At 43.7% G+C, this 21,902-nt stretch overlaps 2 protein-coding genes across 2 annotated transcripts in view; one reads left to right on the top strand and one right to left on the bottom strand.

Annotated features, from left to right (window-relative positions):
* Nucleotides 1-1,126: 1,126 nt before the first annotated feature.
* Nucleotides 1,127-21,902, bottom strand: part of ATP8B4 (ATPase phospholipid transporting 8B4 (putative)) — a 186,316-nt gene continuing 165,540 nt past the window's right edge. The window contains exons 24-28 of the mRNA XM_065558148.1: nt 9,216-9,299; nt 8,322-8,567; nt 5,019-5,157; nt 3,097-3,227; nt 1,127-1,427 (exon numbers count right to left, since the gene is read on the bottom strand). Coding sequence (XP_065414220.1) covers nt 1,278-1,427; nt 3,097-3,227; nt 5,019-5,157; nt 8,322-8,567; nt 9,216-9,299 — 750 coding nt within the window. The 3' untranslated portion in view covers nt 1,127-1,277. The remainder of the gene's footprint in view (nt 1,428-3,096; nt 3,228-5,018; nt 5,158-8,321; nt 8,568-9,215; nt 9,300-21,902) is intronic.
* On the top strand, nt 13,962-16,239 carry LOC135973728 (uncharacterized). Its single transcript, XM_065558149.1, has 2 exons — nt 13,962-14,675; nt 15,670-16,239. Exons 1-2 carry the CDS (start codon nt 14,099-14,101, stop codon nt 16,143-16,145), a joined length of 1,053 nt encoding a protein of 350 aa, XP_065414221.1. The 5' UTR covers nt 13,962-14,098; the 3' UTR covers nt 16,146-16,239.

Raw genomic sequence — 21,902 nt, 5'->3', positions numbered from 1 at the left:
TCTGGTCTATACTACCCGCCTGAATCGGGTAGAAATAGACCTCTCGGGGATCGATTTATCGCGTCCTGTTGGGACGCGACAATCGATCCCCAAATCGGTGCTCTAACTCCACCAGCGGAGGTGGTAGTAAGCGCCGCCGACAAAAAGCGGCAGAAGTCGATTTTGCCGCCGTCCTCACAACGGGGTAAGTCGGCTGCAATACGTCGAATTCAGCTACGCTATTCACGTAGCTGAATTTGCGTATCTTAAATCGACTCCCCGCTGTAGTGTAGATGTACCTTTACAGGCATTTCTCTTTTCAACAGGCAGAGTAAAACCTTCCAAGGTGCTAAAGACAACAAAAGAAAAGTTGGAGCTGATTCTCTTCCCATTTATGCTTTTGTAATTCCATTGAATTCTCTAAAGTCATTTCTAATTTACATCAGAGCAGAGAAGGGAATCGGGTCCATTATATCTCAGCAGGAATTAACCTGAAAGAGTTATGCCGTAACTTCAAACTATGCACTTAATTACTAAACAGCAGATAAAATAGAAGTGAATGCAAACAACAAACACTCTGCACATATGGACAGATATTGTATAATTACACAGTATTTTATTTTGGTTTCAATTTAAAAACTTAATTTCAAATATTAAAAAATATACCCCCTGAAATCATTTGACTTTGAAACTTTTATATTGTTTAAATAAATACAAGTCAGTTAAAAAGAGGTTAATGACTTTTTACCATGGTTTCATTCTAACCGTTTTTTTAAATGCCCCTGACTTCAGCAGTATGAAATAATTATACTGGAATATATGACTAATTCAAGTATTTGAATACTGCATTTTCCCTTAACTTTGAGGGAAATTTCTTACAGATATTCTCATGGATAGTCCAACCTCTTGAAGCATCTACACACATTGTTTTGCTATGGTAAACGCTTTTCAGAAAAAGGAAAAAATTAAAAAAAACAAGAGATTCCCTTTGAAAATATTGTGTGCTGACAACATTCTTGAACATGCTGTAAAATATGGTGGGTTAGACACTTCCGCTATAGTACTCAGCACATGTGGAAATTTCATGCTTAATGTTTACAAAGTGGCAAACAGTGCAAAGATATGGCCACAGTTTTTTAAAATAAACTTTTCTTTTCTTCTTGGACTCACAGTTTCACAGTTCTGTCACTACTGAAGCTGTTCACTGTCTCTGCTGTTTTCTTACGTAAATTCTCAATCCAACTGATGCTATTATGCATGGTCCTAGCTAACTCTGATGTTTGATGTGAATTATTGACTCACATATTCTTTCCAGATGTTATAAGTTCCCCAAAGCCCTCTTGATGAGAAAAAGCATATGCAGATCTTCTTGAGCTTCTTCTGGACACCTGACGCATGTAGTTCTGTAATGGTTTCTGCTTCCTTCTAGCCTTCTGCAACTTCCGAACCTTAGGGGGAAAGTTTCCATTGATATGTGAAATTATTTTTGTGTTGTAAACTCTGACTAATTTTTAGATCTCAGTTATATTGGTGGGGCCTTTATAATGAAAAAAACACAAACAAAATGAAAAAACAAAAACAACAACATAGGTGAAAGAGATTCCAGTAGATTCCAAAGTAAAAACATGTGCTGAAGCCATCAGTGGAGTGTTAGAGAGGCACCGTGTTCTGCTGGGCTGAGCGAAGGCCATGGGGAAGATTCTGTGGTATGACTCTTGAGGCACAGCACAGAACTTGCAGCCTGGAGAAACAGGGGACTAAAATGGCTTTAACTCACCTTTATACACTCCCAGTCCTGGGGTATCTGGCATAACTGCAACAGCCCTGGGGCTGCCCTATGGGCAGTAGCACTCCATGGAATCTCTGCAGTGCTGCAGCCCTGCCTCCTATGCCTGAGTTTATGAGGAGGTCCTTGGAAAGCAGCCTTATGCCTGTCTTCCCCAATGCTTGCACCAAGGGACTACTTCCACAGCTGAACCAGGGCTTTTAGGACCCCTTTATGCCATTCCAGCTCAGTGCAGTATATAGGCCAGAATGTGGAGTGAAGATCTCCTGCCTAGAAGGCAAGAGTTCTAATACTAGCTCTGTCACTGATTCTCTGTGTGGCCTGGCACAAATCACTTAATCTCACTGTCTCTTTTTCAAATCTATAAAATAGGAATAATAATACTTTTAGTTAATGTTCATAACAGCACTTTGAAGATGTGAAGTGCTACCTAGGTGCTATGAGAAGCAGGGAGCCTAGAGCTAATTGGCCACCTTGATGTCACTGAAATCAGAGAATTAAAGAGGACATTTGGATCATTTTGTCAACTGCTTTCCCCCCACATAATTAATCCTCTTAAAATTTGAAAATAAACTCACAGCATATGTAGAACTGTGACCTTACCTGACATTCTGTTACACTAGTTTATACCCAATAACTTGAATACAATGGGGATTATTATATTGATTGATAAATTACCATGTAGATAGAATATACTTTACAGCTTTATTTTTCATGTGTTTTTATGAATAGTGAAGGAATGGCAGAAAACAATCTATTTGTTGTTAAGATTTAGCATCAATTTGAGTTATCTGGATTTCTATTCCAATAAATTTTAACCAGCAGTTTATGTGAATATCCCTCTAAAGTCAGTGAGATTATTCACATGTGCAAGGTGAACAACATTTGGCCCAAACTATAAACCATTAAAAAAATTAACTGTTGGGATGGGACATCACTTATTATTTACTCCTAAGAATGTAAAACCTTGGGACATATTATGCTATCAGTAATTATGCAAAAGCTCCAATATAAATTAGTTTGCTTAAAAAGTTCTGGCACAACATTGCCCTTTGCTTGTGTGTTTTAACTTTTTTAAAACATATAAATAAAAAGTAAAAAAAAAAATTCTGACCTAAATGTCTATTATGAATTAAGTATTATTTTTCACTTCTTGCACATGCCAAATTGTATAGAGTCGATGGTGATGCTTTGAGAGAACTAATAGTATATTTCCCCCCAGTAGTTATGTAAGAACTATAAATTCTGTCTGTCTGGAAAAATTTTAGTTCCCTCTATATGTGGGATGCAATGATAAAGAAAAACTCTCACATAATGGGATTAAGTCATACCTGATCAATTAGCGTTGGATTTAAATCTTCCTTCAAAAATCGGAATGTTATTACAGGCATGACTGAAATCACAGTAGTCAAGAGGATGACAAGCCAAACACTTATCTGGCTCAGGGAATTACGGGCATTTCCTATTAACACAAGAAAATGAAACATATTTGTTAGGAGTACAAGGCTGTTGTTAATAGTTTGCAGTTGTGAGACATATTAAATTATCTTTTCTTTATGTTAACATGTGTTTCTGTTACAAAAATGCTTGAATTTTTCTAGAGATACAAATGCTTACTGCTGAAATTACAAAATTCTTTGGCAACATCTAAAATTTGACATAATCCAAAAATGCAAGATGGATTCCAAAGGAGGATTTAAGTGAGTGGCTGCACTGATGAACACAAGAGCAGCATGAGAAGACGGTGGTGGCACTACTATGTTTTTCTTCATATCAGATTCCTCATCAATTTTTGAACTGTCAGATTGTTTGGTTTCTGTTCAAATGGCCAGATGACAATCTCTGCTCTTTGGACCAATACTCTGACCACCTTGTTCTTCTTTCACATATGATTCATGAGAGGGTTATATTTTAAGTATCGACTCTGTATTAGGCCCTAATTCTGACACACCATCAAATGGTATCAATTGGCTTTAAACCACTAAAGCCACATTACAAGCCATGTCCTAAAGGACAAAGGATCCATATCCCGTTGCTTGTCACCTGAGCCATCCAACAGACATTTAACCAATGTTTTCATTAAGAAATATGCACATTTTCAACCCATCTAGTTAATTATTTTCATTTATTTAATACTACTTCATTTCCTTCCCAAATCACACTCAGGTGCTCTGCACTGAGTAGCAATTTTCTGTTTAGCATGATGTGTGGACTGTCACAGCACAATGGTCCAATCTACACTACAGACAGGTCACAGTGGCATTATTCAGCCCAAGAGTGACTAGATTTCCAGTTGACCATTTAGCAAATCTGCCAAGTTTGTACTGGTGAGTTTGCTAATGGTATCCTGTAGACTAAAACAATTGATCCATTTGTGCCATCAGAAACATTCTACATCATTTAACCATGACTCTGATTATCAAGATTTCCAAGTGTACAAGGTAGCATGACTATCTGCACCATTAAAAAAAGTTTATATTCTTCTGGGATTTGGTGGACACACTTTTAGGCTAGCATTGTTCAAAGTCTGATTGGAAATGCACAACGTGTAAGCAATGTAGGACTGCAATTTGTTTATGAAGGTTTTTCTGAGGTTTGGATAGTGGCAGGTACTCCTGTTCTGGAGGATTTTGCTGGGTGATTCAAACCATATCACACTACCAAGATTCCATATGGCTCCAGATGTCCTTATTAGCATAAACAAACTCATCTCAAGTCATCAAATAGCTTTGGAAGTTCCTTGATGCTTTAAGCCTCTAGTTGTTAAAAAAACAGACATTCCACTTCCTGTAGCTTGCATTTGGCTACCAAAAATGCATTTGAAAGAACACAGTCATCATCTGACTTCAGTGAAGTCCTCCTGGGGCTCAGTAATTACTGGAGTGGCCTTGTATGGCACAGCCACTCTACAAACTACATCCTCTCAGCAAATTGTTCTGACCCCATTGTGCACAGGATTCCTGGGATGGTGCGGATTCTGGCCAGCGCTCTGAGCAGGCAAGAAAGAAAAAAACTCTCCAAAATGTAAATTTCATTTCACTAATTTACTTATTCTGTTTATTGTTGCTAAGGCCTCTCAATATAGCAAGGATGCTTTTGTAAATTTGAAAAGCATTAACATTACTTAAGCAATATCAGTTCAGTTAAGCCAAGTTTCCCTCCCATATCTGCCATTCAAGATCTAACTCTATATAGATTGTGGCAAATTGCATAAATATTGCCTGTATAATCGCATACCAGGTAATAGACTCACCTACAAAAGGAAAGTGGTTTGGGAATATAACAAAAATCCCATCACTGTGCATTGCAAATAAAATGGCAAAATACACAGCTATACTACCCAAGATGAAAAAACGATTGATGGCAGTCCAATAACTGGTATCCAAGGCTATCTGCAAATAAAATGAGACAAAACATATTATACTAAGAATCTTTAAGGGTTTAGAAAATATACTACATATCTTATTGAGTGGAGTGTTACGTATCTAAACAGAGAAGGGATTTGGGATTTTAAAAAATGTAATACAGTGCTCTGGATCTGTTTGGTACTTTTTAGTTTTTCCCATCACATGTTTTCTTTAAAAAATATATATATATATATTTAATTGAAAAAGGCACCAAAACTGTAGCAGACAACATATTCTATCTCTCCCATGCACACATAGTTTTTAGGAATTCAGTTTAACCTTCTAATGAATTGTTCTTAAAAACACTTTTTTAAATGGGCAGATTAATACTTATGTCTGAGTTTATGTATATTCAAGTCGGGGTGCAAGTTTTAGTTATATTCAAGTCAAGGAAGGAAGTTTTATATCTTCCAAACAATAAAAAGTAAATTTAGGAACCAAGATGCACATAACATTAACTATATGCCATCATGTGGCTCAATTCAGGACTCTGTTTTGCATGTTTTTGTGCCGGGAGAATAATTACTTCAGAATAAGTAACTTTGTGAAAAGTGTTTATCCAGAGGTGATATGGTGTTTTTGTCTTTTAAAAGTTTTTCTGTGTGAGTTCATTCAAGAGCATAGCGATTATCTCATTTTACGCACATCATTGTTATTGGAGCATTTAGTGCACCTAGCTGCAACACTCTGGGCATGTCTATATTAAAAATGTGTGGCTGGCCCATGCCAGATTACTTGGGCTCACAGGGCTCAGGCTAAGGGGCTGTTTAATAGCAGTGTAGACATTTGGGCTCAGGCTGCAGCCTGAGCTCTGGGACCTTCCCACCTCACAGAGTCCTAGAGCTGCAATTAAACGGCGCCTTATCCAAAGCCCCATGAGCCTAAGTCAACTGGCTTGCATTGTAGACGTACCCTCCGACTACATGTCCCAGACCTGAAGAAGTGCTCTGTGTAAGCTTATCTCTCTCACCAACAGAAGTTGGTCCAGTAAAAGATATTACATCACCCACCTTGTCTCCCTAATATTCTGGGACCAACACGGCTACAACAACACTGCATTCAAAATAATTGGCATAGAAATTGCTAATGTTAAAACTCAGAACTGTTGGTGGAATGCAATAGCTAAGTGTGGGGGCAAAACAAATGCAAAGCCAAAATGAGAAAAAATAATTAAATAAAAAATAGAGATTCTGGGCCAGTTCTGAGTTTTAACATTAACCGTTTCTTATGTTTGTTCCTTGTATGCATATGTAGGATCTAAGAGAAGTGAGTAAAACTCTCATTGTGAAACCCCAAACCATATAAAACCTATCTGGATTGGCATTTCATCATAAATGAGAATCATCCTAGATTTGACAGAAGGTTTGTGGGGGTTCTTCACCCTTTCACAGAATCCTGGAGCAATTCAACAGTCTATGGAAACCACGCAAACCTCATCAGTTTTGTTTGAATTTCCTATCCGATTTGGAATTCAAGGGTATCACAAACTCAACCCAAAACTCAGGAGATATAAACCACATGAATCAGTACTGAAAAAAAATACTTTATATGAACCCCTGTATACCAAAACCACTGAGCTCTGCAGAGCTCTAATATCAATAGAAGTATCACCACCCCTTTTCTCCTCATACACAATGATAGATTTTACAATACATGTAGTAATCTATGCCAGCAGAAGTGAGATTAAAATCAGGCCTAAAATGTGAAAGCTCTTTTCTGAAAGCTTTATAATATTTAGGAACAAAACATGAAAAGGCAGAAAGAATGGTTTTGTGGTTAATTCAAAGAAATAGGAGACACAAGATCTGGGTGGTATTGCAGGATCTGCCACACACTTCCCTGGGTGGCCTTGCGCAAATCACTTAGTTGCTCTGGGTCCCAGATTCTCTCTCTGTAAAATGTGGTTAGTACCACAGTTGTATTGTCAGGCTCAAGTCAATAATATCAGTAAATTGCTTTGAGATCCTAAGAAGGAAGGTGCTATACTATATAAATACAATTCCACTCTGCAATGACAGATCATTCTGAAATCCGCTTTCCATTACATTATCCAAGAAATATGAATTCTGTCAAGCTTCTTGCGTTATTTAATGAACATAGCACTTAAACTGAATTCTGACCTTATCTTGATTTATGGTTCACTAGCATCCCAAAGCTTAATCATGTAACCACTACATGCATTCATTACACGCTTCCTTATCAAAAGCACATTCTGAATTCTTGAGTAATTTGTGAAAATTATAGTTATCAACTACAAATAATATATTGCCAGCTTGTTATGTCAGTGTGAGCAGCTGCTCAGTCGCAGCATAACACAAGGTGACTCCATATCTAAAGAAAAACACCATACAGCATTCTGACAGGGTATTTAACTAAATGTTTCCCAGCACTCCCTTCTCTCCCCTGCCCCCATGCCCACAGCAAGGACCTAAAGGCTGACAGAAAGGGAGCAATCTAGTAAATATTCAGTTCCAGAATCTAAATTATTCCCTCCTGTCTGGTGGATCAATCAAGTTTGGCCAACGTGGCTACTTCTTATCGGAAGGTCAACTGTGCCTGAAGCCACCACTCTAATCCCTGCTCTCTTTTATTTCCTAATTGCTCTCATCAGGCCCCTGTTCTCCTGGAAGACCTTAAGCAGCCTTTCTTAGAGGTCAATATCTTCATGCTAGACAAGTAAAACAAGACATAGTGGGGCAGGTCCTCTTTCTTAATTCCAGGGGAAAATTTTAACTTGTTCACCACCCAGTCACATTTGGGATTTGTCCATTACAATCCTTTGCAGTCAGCATTAAAATAACTCACAGAAAACTATTATGGGGAACTGACTTTGATAAATATGTTTATTATCATCCAGACTCTCTCAAATTGTTTAAGGCCTCAATGGGGTCAGTATTCTCAGATAAGTCTTTGATTACTCAGCTCTTTACCCTATACTTAGAAAAATATATCAAGCTGATGAAGCTGTTTCTAAGAGGAGGAACACCCTAGTTTACACCATTAAGTATTTATATGTGAATTTTAGAAATTGTCTCAATCGCCTGCAACTTCAAGTGTAGGTGTCACTTTTAATAGGAACTTCTGTATTTAGAAATGAGAAAAAAAATACTGTAAAAACTCAACACCAAACACAAATCTTTATTTTTTACCTGAACACTGACTACAATAACTAAAGATGTTGCAACTGTGACAGCAAAAGACTGGTAGTCAGCAATGTGTTTTCCATCTTCACCAGCTGTGTTATAAAATGCTCCATAAGGGATGAAGAAAAGGGCAAAAGAGGTGTAGACTCCATGTGCTATACAGATGAAAAATTTGCGTTTATTGAATAGTAGATTTAGTTGCCCAGGTTCATAGAGTTTCGCATAATCCATGCTATTCTGCTCATTCACATCCTGTAACAAATCCATTTGGATAACGTGTTACTTTAATAGTGTCAGAAAATATTAAAGTTTGTATGCCACAGAGTGAGTAAAATTCCTGTGCCTTTAATAAAGGTCAGAAGGAATTTCCCTTGATTACAGTACCTTCTCAGAATTGAAGTGTGCTTAGAGCTAGGGAAGAAGATTCTCTTTCCCGCTCTGTCCCACTAATGCTACAAAGGAGATGGAAAATGGCCATATCAGCCCTGATGGGGGCTCCACTGACATGGGAGAGTCTCCAACAAATATGCAGCCAGCATAGTTGGCTTCTATGCTATGTCCTCACTTCCCTGATCTTGGTGTAGTGAGCAACAGGAGCAGGGAAGGGTTGTAGACAGAACACAGTGCTCTCCAGCAATCGCCGGATTGGGGGACAGTCTATTGCTGAGGCTAAGGCTTAGGCTTGCGCAGAACCAGTCAAAGAATCATGAGCCCACAGCCAGTGCCATTTGGGGGCTAGTTCCCAGCATAAATTAGAATAATCTGAGGGGCAGATAAATAAAGGGAATTTACTTATACATTATTTGCATTTAAAACTGACTTGTTAATGATGCTATCAATGCCATTTATTGCTTCCATTTTAGACATTTAAGTCATGCTATAAATAAGATAAAATTGTACCTGGTCAAACAAACCCATAGCTAGTACAGGCAGTGAAGCATAGACAATGTTGAAGAGGGTAATAAACCACTGGTCATAAACAGTCTGAAAAGAAGATGCAGTTGATAAAGTGAACAAGTGTCATTTTTAAAACTTTTCACTATTATTATTTGGCACAACAGAACACACAACAGGACGCTTTACATCTGTTCCCCATGAACAGGATAACTGAATTTTGAAAACAGGTAAAATAATGACTATCTAAAAGTTTAGTGATTTGCTTTCTATGCAAGGGGTTATCCAATAGTATTTCATACCATACTTAATTATGAAAAAAGGGATAGCTGGCAAATCCACAATGTTTAATAAGCTGCTTGGTTAATGCATTTTTCATCTATCCCAGAAAAAGATGTGAGTTTATACCCAATCTGGAAATGGCAGAGTGACACAGAGGGAGGATTATTGAATAGCAGTTTCAAAATCCCAGACAATCTCATATTTTTTACTACACATTTGTAGCACACTTGGCTCCTTAATAGGGTTGAGGCATGTGGTATGGGGAAGGGATCTGGCCATCCCACATTCAACTCAACTTCTCTTGTAACCCTTGAGCAGGCTAGGTACATCTTAGCTCATCAAGCAGGGAGGATGTCTGGTTCCAACCAAGGAAAAATGGCCAAGTCTGAATTAAAGGTGAAAGTTTGAAGATTATCTACAAGGATCAATTTGGATTTATGCCCGATCCTTCCTAGCAACATGAAAACACAAGTCCCCATTGCTAAGTTTATACAAACAATAACTTGCAAATCCATTTAGTGATGAAGGCCTTTTTCTAAGCACCCCTCGTTATAAAGTTGCACTTTATTTATACCGCTTTTTAGTTTCCTTTACTTGAAAGTTATAAAGCTATTTTTATTATAAAAATTCTGTCTTTCAGAAAACACATTATAGAATAAATAAGAGGTGCCCTTCTCCATCTGTTCTTTATTTGTGCAATTAGCAGAAATATACTGGAGAAATGCAGACGGAATTGAATATACTTGAATATACAGAGCTCCTTTCTGCAATTTTAGCCAGCCACTATATCTGCTAAGACCTTTGGATAACTATTTCACAGGTAATCAAAACCTTTGAGACTAGTCTAACAGTCACATGCTATTTTCATATTTCCAACTGTGACTTGTTTATATTGTTTGGCATAATACAAGGGGTTTTTTTTTATATTCATGGACAGGATAATTGTTTCCATATTCTTTTAAAAAAGCTTTCCCTTAAATCCCTGTAGTGTTGACAATGGCATATTGTCATCAGATAGTCTCATTTCTCAAGCAAACAATGCCAGTAGTTGCAACTGGTTTGATTCATAACTTTCCTAAATAAGGCCCCAAGAAATGTTCTGGCACAAGCACTTAAAAATGCGTGTCTTCACTGATATCCAAGAATCCACATATGTGTACACAAAAGTGTGGAAGGTTGCAAGAGCACAACACAGAAGCAGTTGCCTTAAACTTATGCAACCTGTGTGGGCACTGGAACCCCACATGTGGAGCCTGATTCAGCTCCCACTGAGGTCTATGATAGACTGTCTATTGACTTCAGTGGTAGCTTGATCAGGCCCCAAAAGTACACACCCATCTCATGAACCAGGGCACCATCACTGATTCCCTGTCTCTAATCTTGTCAGACTCTAGTGCCAACAGGCCGTGGCAGAGATTAAGCTCTCTAATCTATGTATCTATTTTAGGTACTTATATGGCCTCCATTACCATGATATCTAAGCACCTCAGTTTTTGCTGTACTTCTCTTTAAAATATCCCTGTGAGATAGTGTTATATCTTTGCTCTTTACATAACATTAAGACTATGAGGAAACTAAACAGACATGGCTGGGTTTCAACTAACCATATTCTCTAGTACACAAACATATAAGACCTGGCTACATATATAAACTGCTACTCTGTGGGGTTCTGGTGGCTTCTGCAATAGAGACTGGAAAGCCCACTAGAGGGCTCCCAAACTATTTAAAGGGATACTACCCACTCCCCATTCAGTAGGGATTTACTATTATCCCCATTCTAGAGATGGAGAACTGAGACCTTGCTCTGGGCTTGGGCAATTGTTCTCTGGCTCTCCTTCTAGCTTCAAGTTCACATACTGGGGTTACTGGAGGCAAAAGAGATTCAAATGTATGTGAGAGGAGAAGAAAGTTTATCACAACTTCAGTTGAAGGCAGGAGGTAGTGCTGGGGATGTGTGTGTTGTGGGGATGTAGCTGTAGGAGGACTCAGTCATAAGCGTGAGATATACTGGATAGGGTTCTGCATGTTACTTCATCATGAGGGGCTCAATCAGGCTGTTGGATTTCCATTAATGTCAACTAAATATCGAGGTCCTAAAATTGAGACGGCCCTAAAAAATGTGTTCAGAGGAAACTTTCCAATCAAGTTTTTTTATAATGATTCACAAACAAAACTGGACTTTGAATGGAAACCCATGTTTAAAGAAGATAAGAAATGTTGACATTAAAGAATTATAATGTTTTCCATAACTCCTGCCCTTCTAACCGATTAAAGGGTAGAAGGGAGATAACATACTGACTTATAACACTGAAATATAAAATAAAGAATTTCTAATGGTTAGATGAAGAGCTTTGATAGATATATTTTTTTAATGATTTGTAATTAGGACAATGAAGGAGTACAGCTTAAGTAACACTTAGGCCAAGGCCTTGCTGGCATAAGTGTTTTTTTTCCAATTCTTCTTTTACATAGAATTGCTAATCTATTTAAAATGATGATATTGCTGACAAGACAATGCTGTGCTGGAAGTTTTGGGGTGAAAACACACAAATCTGTAACACCAAGAAGCCTTTTTTACTGGGAGACCTAGGGCAAGGTGACACAAAAAATACCATGACACTGAAACTGCAAAACGAGCAGAAAAAATGCAGAAGTTGGGTAACTGAAGCTTGCACATGTATAATGTGTCGGTAACCTAAAACTCAAAGGGTTGATGTATTAAGAGCCAATTTGATAAAGATTACTTAATCTGTAATGTATAAATGTATACAAGACCTAAGTGAACATAGGCCTACACTGGAGAAACACCGGACCAGAAACTGAAGGACTGGACTGAAGGACTAGACCAACAGATCAGGGGAGATGACAATCATCAGGAAGTATTGGAGGATTTCCCAGTGCCCTGAAATGTGGTAACTCAGGCCCTTTACCAATTACATTTGTAAGTGTCTGTTATAAATGTATGTTCAGGCACTATAAGTCACAATAACTCTGTCTGAAATTGCATAAAGAAAGGCAGAAATTGATTATGCCTAAATTGGGTGTGCTTGTGACTCAGATTTCCAACTTTTACTCCCAACAAAATCTAGAACTTTCTCTATCGCTGATATGTACATATCTCAACATCTGAGGCCTAGTTCAGTCACACCAGAGTATCTAAGAGCTGATATAGACTATTGTACAAAGCTCAACTGCCTGGAATTTGGGCTGGATAACATCCCATGAGAATGCCTGATTCCACAGGATTGTTGTTTCTTTCTAGTTATAGCTGAGCCAGAACATGGTATTTCCTTATTTATACTTCTGTTTTCAGACAAAACCAAGATCTGCAGTAGCACACAGAGTTTGAGGGTGAAGGTGAGAGCCATTTGTTTTATCTGATCCAGTTTGCCCATCCCTCTTGCACATAGAGGTAGTTGGAACTTTCTGACCATTTTTTTTTCTCAGAAAATAACAATTCATCAAAATTGAAACTTTGTCAGGAAGGTTTCTCAGGTCCAGGATGGAATATCTGCTTGAGAGAGTAAGAGACACTCACACCCAGAGTTGGGACACTCACTTGGGATGTGGGAGATCCGGGTTCCATTTCTCACTGCAAATCAGTCAGAGTACAGACTTGAACCTGAATCTTCCACATCCCAGATGCATGCCGTCATCTGGGAGCTATTGGCTATTCTCTTTCTCCCCCTCCCTCTCTTCTAATTTGTGAAAGGTTTATTTTTGTTATGATACAGAATGAAACCAAATGTCAAAACATTGACATTTTTTACAAAATGGAATTCTTGTTTCCCAGAGAGCATTAACTGCATCCTTTCCCATAGTAAGTAGCTTTGGGAATAGGGGAAATCCAGAATTTCACACTGAATAGGTCTTGCATGAGAGTCTCCAGGGACTGTTTGCAAACCCATAAACAGGAACCAAATCACTCACACTTTAAATTAGATTGAAAGTAAAATACAATGAGTTACAATCCACCAGCAAAATGACACCACCATCCACTGCTGTCACTAAGTCTGCATCACAAATCATGGAGTCACCTAAAAGAACATCTCACAGACGCAGATGCCAGAGGAACATATTCCAGAAATTCACATCTGTGACATGCAGCCCACCTGCCAGTTACCTTGGCTGGGCCAGATGGAGCATATAATCAAAGAGCAACAGTTAGTGATCAAATTCAGCAGTGGCAGCAATAATGAAAGGCAATCTAAGGCCTGGTCTACACTAGGCGTTTATGTCGAAGTTAGCGCCGTTAAATCGAATTAACCCTGCACCCGTCCACACTGCGATGCTATTTAGTTCGACATAGAGGTCTCTTTAATTCGACTTCTGTACTCCTCCCCGACGAGGGGAGTAGCGCTAAATTCGACATGGCCATGTCGAATTAGGCTAGGTGTGGATGGAAATCGACGCTAATAGCTCCGGGAGCTATCCCACAGTGCACCACTCTGTTGACGCTCTGGACAGCAGTGCGAGCTCGGATGCTCTGACCAGCCACACAGGAAAAGCCCCGGGAAAATTTGAATTTGAATTCCTTTTCCTGTCTGGCCAGTTTGAATCTCATTTCCTGTCTGGACATCGTGGCGAGCACAGCAGCACTGGCAACGATGCAGAGCTCTCCAGCAGTGATGGCCATGCAGTCTGGGAATAGAAAGAGAGCCCCAGCATGGACTGATCGTGAAGTCTTGGATCTCATCGCTGTGTGGGGCGATGAGTCCGTGCTTTCCGAGCTGCGATCCAAAAGAAGGAATGCAAAGATCTACGAGAAGATCTCTAAAGACATGGCAGAGAGAGGATACAGCCGGGATGCAACGCAGTGCCGCGTGAAAATCAAGGAGCTGAGACAAGGCTACCAGAAGACCAAAGAGGCAAACGGACGCTCCGGATCCCATCCCCAGACATCCCGTTTCTACGAGGCACTGCATTCCATCCTCGGTGCTGCCGCCACCACTACCCCACCAGTGACCGTGGACTCTGAGGATGGGATACTGTCCACGGCCGGTTCCTCAGACATGTTAGGGGACGGGGAAGATGAGGAAGGAGATGAGGAGGGCGAGGCAGTTGGCAGCTCTCACAACGCTGATTTCCCCGACAGCCAGGATCTCTTCATCACCCTTACAGAGATCCCCTACGAAGCGTCCCCAGCCATTACCCCGGACACAGAATCTGGTGAAGGATCAGCCAGTAAGTGTTGTAAACATCTAAACATTTATTTTTAACAAAACAGGAATATTAACAATTAAAAGAATGGGTTGTTCATGATTAGTGTGCCCTAGGCGCTTAACGGTTTAGTAAGGGGCAGTGCAAGTTTTGAAAAGAAATCTAGCAATGTCCGGTTTTCAGTGATTGTCCTGCACAAGCCGCTCTACTGTGTATTCCCTGCTACTGCAGCTACAGTAAAATGCGGTCTATATGTGCGGGGATAGAGCAGTAATCCTCCTGGGACATCTCGATGAAGCTCTCCTGGAGGTAACTTGAAAGCCGTTGCATGAGGTTCTTGGGGAGAGCGGCCTTATTGGGTCCTCCGAAGTACGACACGTTGCCGCGCCACGAGATTATCAGGTACTCGGGGATCATTGCTCTGCACAGCAGGGCGGCATACGGCCCTGGTCTTTGGAGGCTTTCCCGGAGCATTCTCTCTTTGTCGCTCTCGGAGATCCTCATCAGGGTGATGTCGGCCATGGTGACCTGCTTTTAATTAGGTAGGGGAATGTTAGTGTTGGGACTGCTTTCCCGTTCCTTTACAGAACTGTCACCGCTGGTTTGCAGCCACGCGGTGGAGGCGGGAGAGGGGCAGCCGAAAGGGATCATTCCCGGGGACAGCCGCGAGGGGGTGGGACAGGGGCAGAGTTCCCGCTTGCCGGATTGCTGGCAGCAGGGACTGACATTGATTTAAATGTGAAATGAGGCCAGTGGTAATATAAAAGTTTTAAACTGCCACAAGTGTACGGCTTACCATGTCTGCCTGCAACAGAAATTCCGTTGTGCTGCCTCGCTTCTCAAATGTGCTGTTCAAGACCCCAGGCACAGAATGCGAAGGCCGAGAATTCGACCTTGTGCTGAGTGCGCATGTGAAAGGTGCTGTGCATGGTCTTGTTCACAGAGAAAGACTATGTTCTTTGTTCACAACTACATTTATCTTTCAGAGGAATTCACTCCCTTTTTCCCATTTCCACAGCCCCGTCTGCGACTGTCTCACAACCTAGCCTGGAATCACACTCCCAGAGGCTAGCGCGGATTAGGCGTAGGAAGAAGAGGACACGGGAGGACATGTTCTCTGAGCTTATGGCCTCTTCCCAAGCCCAGGCAGCACAGCAGACCCAGTGGCGGGAGAACTTGACCCGAATGCACCAAGCCAACATGGATCGGGAGGAGAGGTGGCGTCAGGAAGACCAGCAGGCGACTCTAACGCTGCTTGGACTACTGAGGGAGCAAACGGACACACTCCGGCGCCTTGTGGATGTTCTGCAGGAATGGAGGCAGGAGGACAGAGCCCCGCTGCAGTCCATCTCTAACCGCCCTCCCCCGCCACCAAGTCCCATACCCACCTCACCCAAAGTGCAAAGAAGGAGAGGCGGCAGAGTCCCTGCTAACTCTCACTCCACCCCTGCAGAGAGCTCTAGTAGCAGAAGGCTCTCATTTCCCAAAATTTGAAAAGTTCTTTCCTTCCCGCCTGACACAAGCCCACGTCCAAGTTTCACCTCCCAATGCCATGTGTAGTTGATAATAAAAAATTCGTTTCTGTTAACTACTGTTTCAATCATGTTCTTTTGGAGGAGGAGGGGAAAGGGGGTTGGAAATTGGACAGGACAGTCTCCTTTGGCAGGGTACATAGTCGGGGGCAGGCACAGCAGCAGGGCACATACACAGTGCAGTGATGCAGTGACTAGTTGCCCCGGTTAGTCTGGGAGGTTGTTTTGATGTAATGTTGGGGGGGGTGGGTTGCTCTGTGACTTTGTGGCGGGGGAGGGCAGTTACAGATCTTAAGCGCCGGTCCTTAGACAGGATCACAGAGCCACACAGCATGGGATCTGTAACCGTCCTCCCCCTGCCACAAAGTCAAATAGACCTCCCATACACACAGTCCCGATCAGGAGGGGTGACAGGCTCCGTTGAAACAAGCATCCCACCGCAGCGGAGCCTGTCAATCCTTGAGTTTAGAAGCTGCATTCGCATCACAACACTAGACCCGCCCCGCACCACAGTCTGCGTCCCAGTTTTAAAAAATTCCCGCGAAAACAGTATTAAAGAAAACGGTGTGCTTTAACAAAGTAGAACTATTTTTATTTCGACACGTGTGTTGGAGGGGGGGTGAAGGGGGTATGTAACTGGATAGGATAGTCAACATTACCTGGGTAAAGAAACGGGGGCAGGTTTAGCTTCTCAGTACACAAACTATAAAATCACAGGTTACCCTGCTCACTCAGGAACTTTGCTTTCAAAGCCTCCCGGATGCACAGCGCTTCCCGCTGGTCTCTTCTAATCGCCCGGCTGTCTGGCTGTGAGTAATCACCAGCCAGGCTATTTTCCTCAACCTCCCACCCCGCCATAAAGGTCTCCCCCTTGCTCTCACAGAGATTGTGGAGCACACAGCAAGCTGCTATAACAATGGGGATATTGGTTTCGCTGAGATCACAGCGAGTCAGTAAGCTTCTCCATCTCCCCTTGAGACGGCCAAAAGCACACTCCACCACCATTCTGCACTTGCTCAGCCGGTAGTTGAAGAGTTCTTTTTCAGTGTCCAGGGCGCCAGTATAGGGCTTCATGAGCCAGGGCATTAGCGGGTAGGCTGGGTCCCCGAGGATGACTATAGGCATCTCCACATCCCCAACAGTTATTTTGCGGTCCGGGAAGTAAATACCTTGTTGCAGCCGTCTAAACAGACCAGAGTTCCTGAAAACACGAGCGTCATGAACCTTGCCCGGCCATCCCACGTAGATGTTGGTAAAACGTCCCCTGTGGTCCACCAGTGCTTGCAGCACCATGGAAAAGTATCCCTTTCGGTTAATGTACTGGGTGGCCTGGTGGTCCGGTGCCAGGATAGGGATGTGAGTTCCATCTATGGCCCCACCGCAGTTTGGGAATCCCATCGCTGCGAAGCCATCTATGATCGCCTCCACGTTTCCCAGGGTCACTACCTTTGGCAGCAGTACATCAACGATTGCCTTCGCTACTTGCATCACAACAACCCCCACGGTAGATTTGCCCACCCCAAACTGGTTCGCGACTGACCGGTAGCTGTCTGGCGTTGCAAGCTTCCACAGGGCTATGGCCACTCGCTTCTGTACACTCAGTGCAGCTCGCAACCGGGTGTCACTGCGCTTCAGGGCAGGGGACAGCAACTCACAAAGTTCCAGGAAAGTTCCCTTCCGCATGCGAAAGTTTCGCAGCCACTGGGATTCATCCCAGACCTGCAGCACTATGCGGTCCCACCACTCAGTGCTTGTCTCCCGTGCCCAGAATCGCCGTTCCACGGCATCAACATGACCCATTGCCACTGTGATGTCCTCGGCGCTGGGTCGCCTGCTTTCTGACAGGTCTGTGCTACTCTCAGACTTCAGGACATCACCGCGGTGCCGTAGCCTCCTCGCCTGACTTTTCTGCATCTGCCTCAGGGAAACCTTTATGATAAGCTGCGAAACGTTGAGAGCGGCCACAACTGCAGCGATGGTCGCAGCGGGCTCCATGCTCGGAGTACAGTGGCGTCCGCGCTGTCAATGACTGGAAAAGCGCGCGAACTGTTTTCCCGCCGGCGCTTTCAGGGAGGGAGGGCGGGAGTGATGGACGGATGACGACAGTTTCCCAAAAGCACCCTCGACTCATTTTGTTACCCAGAAGGCATTGCCGGCTACACCCAGAATTCCAATGGGCAGAGGGGACTGCGGGAACTGTGGGATAGCTGACCACAGTGCACCGCTTCGAATGTCGACGCTATCACCGTTAGTGTGGACGCACAAAGTCGAATTACTGTCCTTAGTGTGGACACACACGTTCGACTTTGCAATATCGATTACAAAAATTCGATGCAAGTAAAATCGAACTACTCTCGTAGTGTAGACAAGGCCTAAGGTAGTAAAGAATTACAACACATCTCTTTACGTAATTATAAGGCTGTTTTGAAGTCAACATTGCATCTAGACAAGCCTAATCTGTCTATATCTGTCCAAGAGTTTTCAGCTGCGCAGTGTAGGTAACTGTAAATGCACATGAAAGAAGATATAGATGTTCAGATTTTTTTTTAGGTCCTACTCTAGATATATTAGCTCTTCAAATGAATCAAAGAATGGAAGGAGATAAAAACCAGGGAGAATACTACAGAGATTTTCATACAAAATCGGACTGTGGATGAAATCCTGCACCCATTCCAGTCAGTAGTTTTGCTACTGACTTCAAAAGGGCCAGCATTTCACCCTGTGTTTTCATTAAAAGAAAACTCAAAACTCCAGTGGAGAAAAATATATTCTCTTCTCCTAATAAGTGTATATATTTCTCTTCTGTGGGGAATGGATAGACTGGCACATTTATGCTACACAAGGAGTGTCCAAAAATTGTTACTGTAATCGGTTAATCTATTGTATCATGTAACTATAGGTCAAAATTTTCCCATTTGAGTGCCTACAATTACATTCCTAAATCTACAGTAGGCACCAAGGTATATGTGTCCTGGTTTTCAGAGGTGCTGAGCAAGTCAGTGGGATTTGTAGGTGCTTAGCATCTGTGAAAATCAGCTACATACAGTCAGGTGCTTAAGCTTAAATTTCTATGTCCACTTTGTAATATTTCAGCCATAGTTCTTAACAGTATAATGAAAGTCCTCTTCTCCTATATTCTCAATTGAATAGCTACTATAATGAGATGTAGAAAATCAGGAAATAGTTTAGATTTGTAATTTCAAGCACAGCAATCTAATTTATCTGGTTATTCATAAGGTATCCAGGAACATCACTACTGTACAAAAGTACCCCCATCCCTGTTTGTTTTTCTACACGGGATTGGTTTGTCTCCAGGAGAAATATTTCTGAGCCATTCTGCAACTTTCCATTACTGCAGGAAAGCAAGTGGAATGAGAGCAGTCATTGTGCCTTCATGATAGCATGCTCTATCACCTGTCCCCAAAAATTGCACCTCGGGGACAGTCAGAGTTCCTGGTGAACATAATGTAGTGGGGCAGTTGCCCTGCTCCTGAAAAAAGGCTAGGCTGATTGGGGAAGCAGCCACAGCTAGGGCCACGCCCCATCAGGCCACAGCTGGCCATCTAAAAGAGCTGTGAGCCAAGACTGAGTCAGTCTCTCTCTTGTTCTGGAGAGAGAAGGGCCTGGCTGCCTGGGAGCTCAGGGTACAGGGAATGGAGCAGGGCTGGGGAAAGGCAAGGGGAGCTGGGGAGCTCCAGCCTGGTAAATCCCCAGGTTGTGGACCTTGCTAAAAGGCCAAAACAGGTACTGGGGTTGCAGAGGCTGCAGCCCAGGGTTAGGCAGAGTCAGCTGGTCCGACCAGGCTCCCTTGCCAATGACGAGTGGCCTTTTACAGACTGCAGTTTGCCACAGTGAGTGGGGGCTAGATGATGACTGGCAGTAGCCACTGAGGCAAGGTGGGGATAGAGGGTTGGGGGTTCCCCTGGGAGGGAAGACCCAGACTATGGGTTACTGCTGGGGGCAGAACCCAGAGGAAAAGGGGCACTGGGATCCAGGAGGGACACGGGGGCCCTAAGGCAGGTGAGACACCGGCCTGCAGAGGGCGTTCCGGGCTGGACAAGAGCTAATTCCCAGGATAACCAGCAGGAGGCGCTGAGCTGGTAGGTCTCGCTTCGCTAAATGTGGTGGAGAATGTGGGCACATGTGGTCCACCCCTGATATAAGGGGCAGGGCAAGGACTGTGGGACTATTGCTTGGAGCTACAGGAAGGGATGATGGATCCCGGGTATACTGGGGCTTTCTTTGCAGAGGCCCCAGCTGCTACCCCTGGTTGTGGACAGGTCTCAGCTCCCTGGCAAAAGGGGGCTGATGACCCACAGGGACTCTGGGAGGTGCAGTGGGCCCAACATGAAAAGTTGGGCCAGCTGGCGGAGGAGCAGGGGGCCTGGTAAAACTGTTTCGGAGGAGCCGCCGAGAGCGGGATGGAAAGCCCAGTGCTAGGACCCAGAGTCCGGGCAGGGAACATAGGGCGTGTTATGCCTGTACAAAGCATGGACATTTACAAAGGGATTGTCCCTACTGGGGTAGGGGGCAGGGCACCTCAGCCCAAGCAGGGACAGGGGCAAATCCTTAGGACAGTCTGCCAGCTGAGGGAACTCAGGTGGCTATGGACATGTTGGGCCTGTGGACGATAAGGGCATATGCAGTGGGCATGCCCAGGCCTGAGATGGAGGGTCCAGATCCGCCCTGGCGAAAGGGTGGGACCTGAGAGGGACCAAGAAAGACCCAAGGCAGGAAAGAGGCAGGGAGCCTGCTGGGGCTGCCATACACTGGTCCACATTAGGAGGCACTGCCCCCTCAAGGAAACTGAGGGGTAGCCGAAGAAGGTGCCTGGGGGCCCGGAAGGGGCAACACTGGATATGGTGGAGGCTGCAGGAATAATGGCTGACCGGTCATTAGGCCACCCATGGGAGGTGGCGGAGGAAGCGACGGAGATGGAGGGGACCCAGCAGGAGGTTGGGACCCAGACTGTCGCCGAGCCAGTTGCCAAAGAGGAAACCCAGACAGAGTGGGGCCTGCAAGAGGCCGGGAGCCTGGTGGTCATGGAACAGGCCACCAAGTGGACCCAGACCCTGAGGGTGGAGGGTCTGGGAGATATGTACCTGAGGGCACGGCTCAAGGCTGAGGAGCAGGCCTGCCGGAAGGCGGAGGCCCACACGCAGGAGATGGCCAGAAGCTGGGAGGTTTCAGAGATGAAGTGGGCAGTCCTGGAGGGGTAGCCTCGGGGAGCCCAGGCCAAGAGTCCCCCCACCTCCAGTGGTGGGGATTTTTTGGGGTGAGGGGAGGCACGTAGCGGGACAGTTGCCCTGCTCCTGAAAAAAGGATAGGCTGATTAGGGAAGCAGCCCAGCTGGGGCCACGCCCCTATCAGGCCACAGCTGGCCCTATGAAAGGGCTATGAGCCAGGAGCTGAGTCAGTCTCTCTTGCTCTGGAGAGAAAAGGACCTGGCTGCCTGGGAGCTCAGGGTACAGGGAATGGAGCAGGGCTAGGGAAAGGCAAGGGGAGCTGAGGAGCTCCAGCCTGGTAAATCCCCAGGCTGTGGGCCTTGCTAAAAGGCCAAAACAGGTCTGGGGTTACAGAGGCTGCAGCCCAGGGTTAGGCAGAGGCAGTTGGTCCGACCACGCCCCCTTGCCAATGACGAGTGGCCTTTTACAGACTTCAGTTTGCCCCAGTGAGTGGGGGCTAGATGATGACTGGCAGTAGCCACCGAGGCAAGGTG

Source organism: Chrysemys picta, chromosome 10 (genome assembly GCF_011386835.1).
Source record: "Chrysemys picta bellii isolate R12L10 chromosome 10, ASM1138683v2, whole genome shotgun sequence".
Lineage (NCBI taxonomy): Eukaryota > Metazoa > Chordata > Testudines > Emydidae > Chrysemys > Chrysemys picta.
Note: the sequence above shows the minus strand (reverse complement) of the source record. Positions and strands in the feature narration are given on the sequence as shown.

Coding starts and splice junctions, on each gene's coding strand:
- LOC135973728 (XM_065558149.1), top strand. CDS start 14,099: ATGCAGAGCTCTCCAGCAGTGATGGCCATGCAGTCTGGGAATAGAAAG. Junction 14,676..15,669: donor ATCTGGTGAAGGATCAGCCA/GTAAGTGTTGTA, acceptor CCATTTCCACAG/CCCCGTCTGCGACTGTCTCA.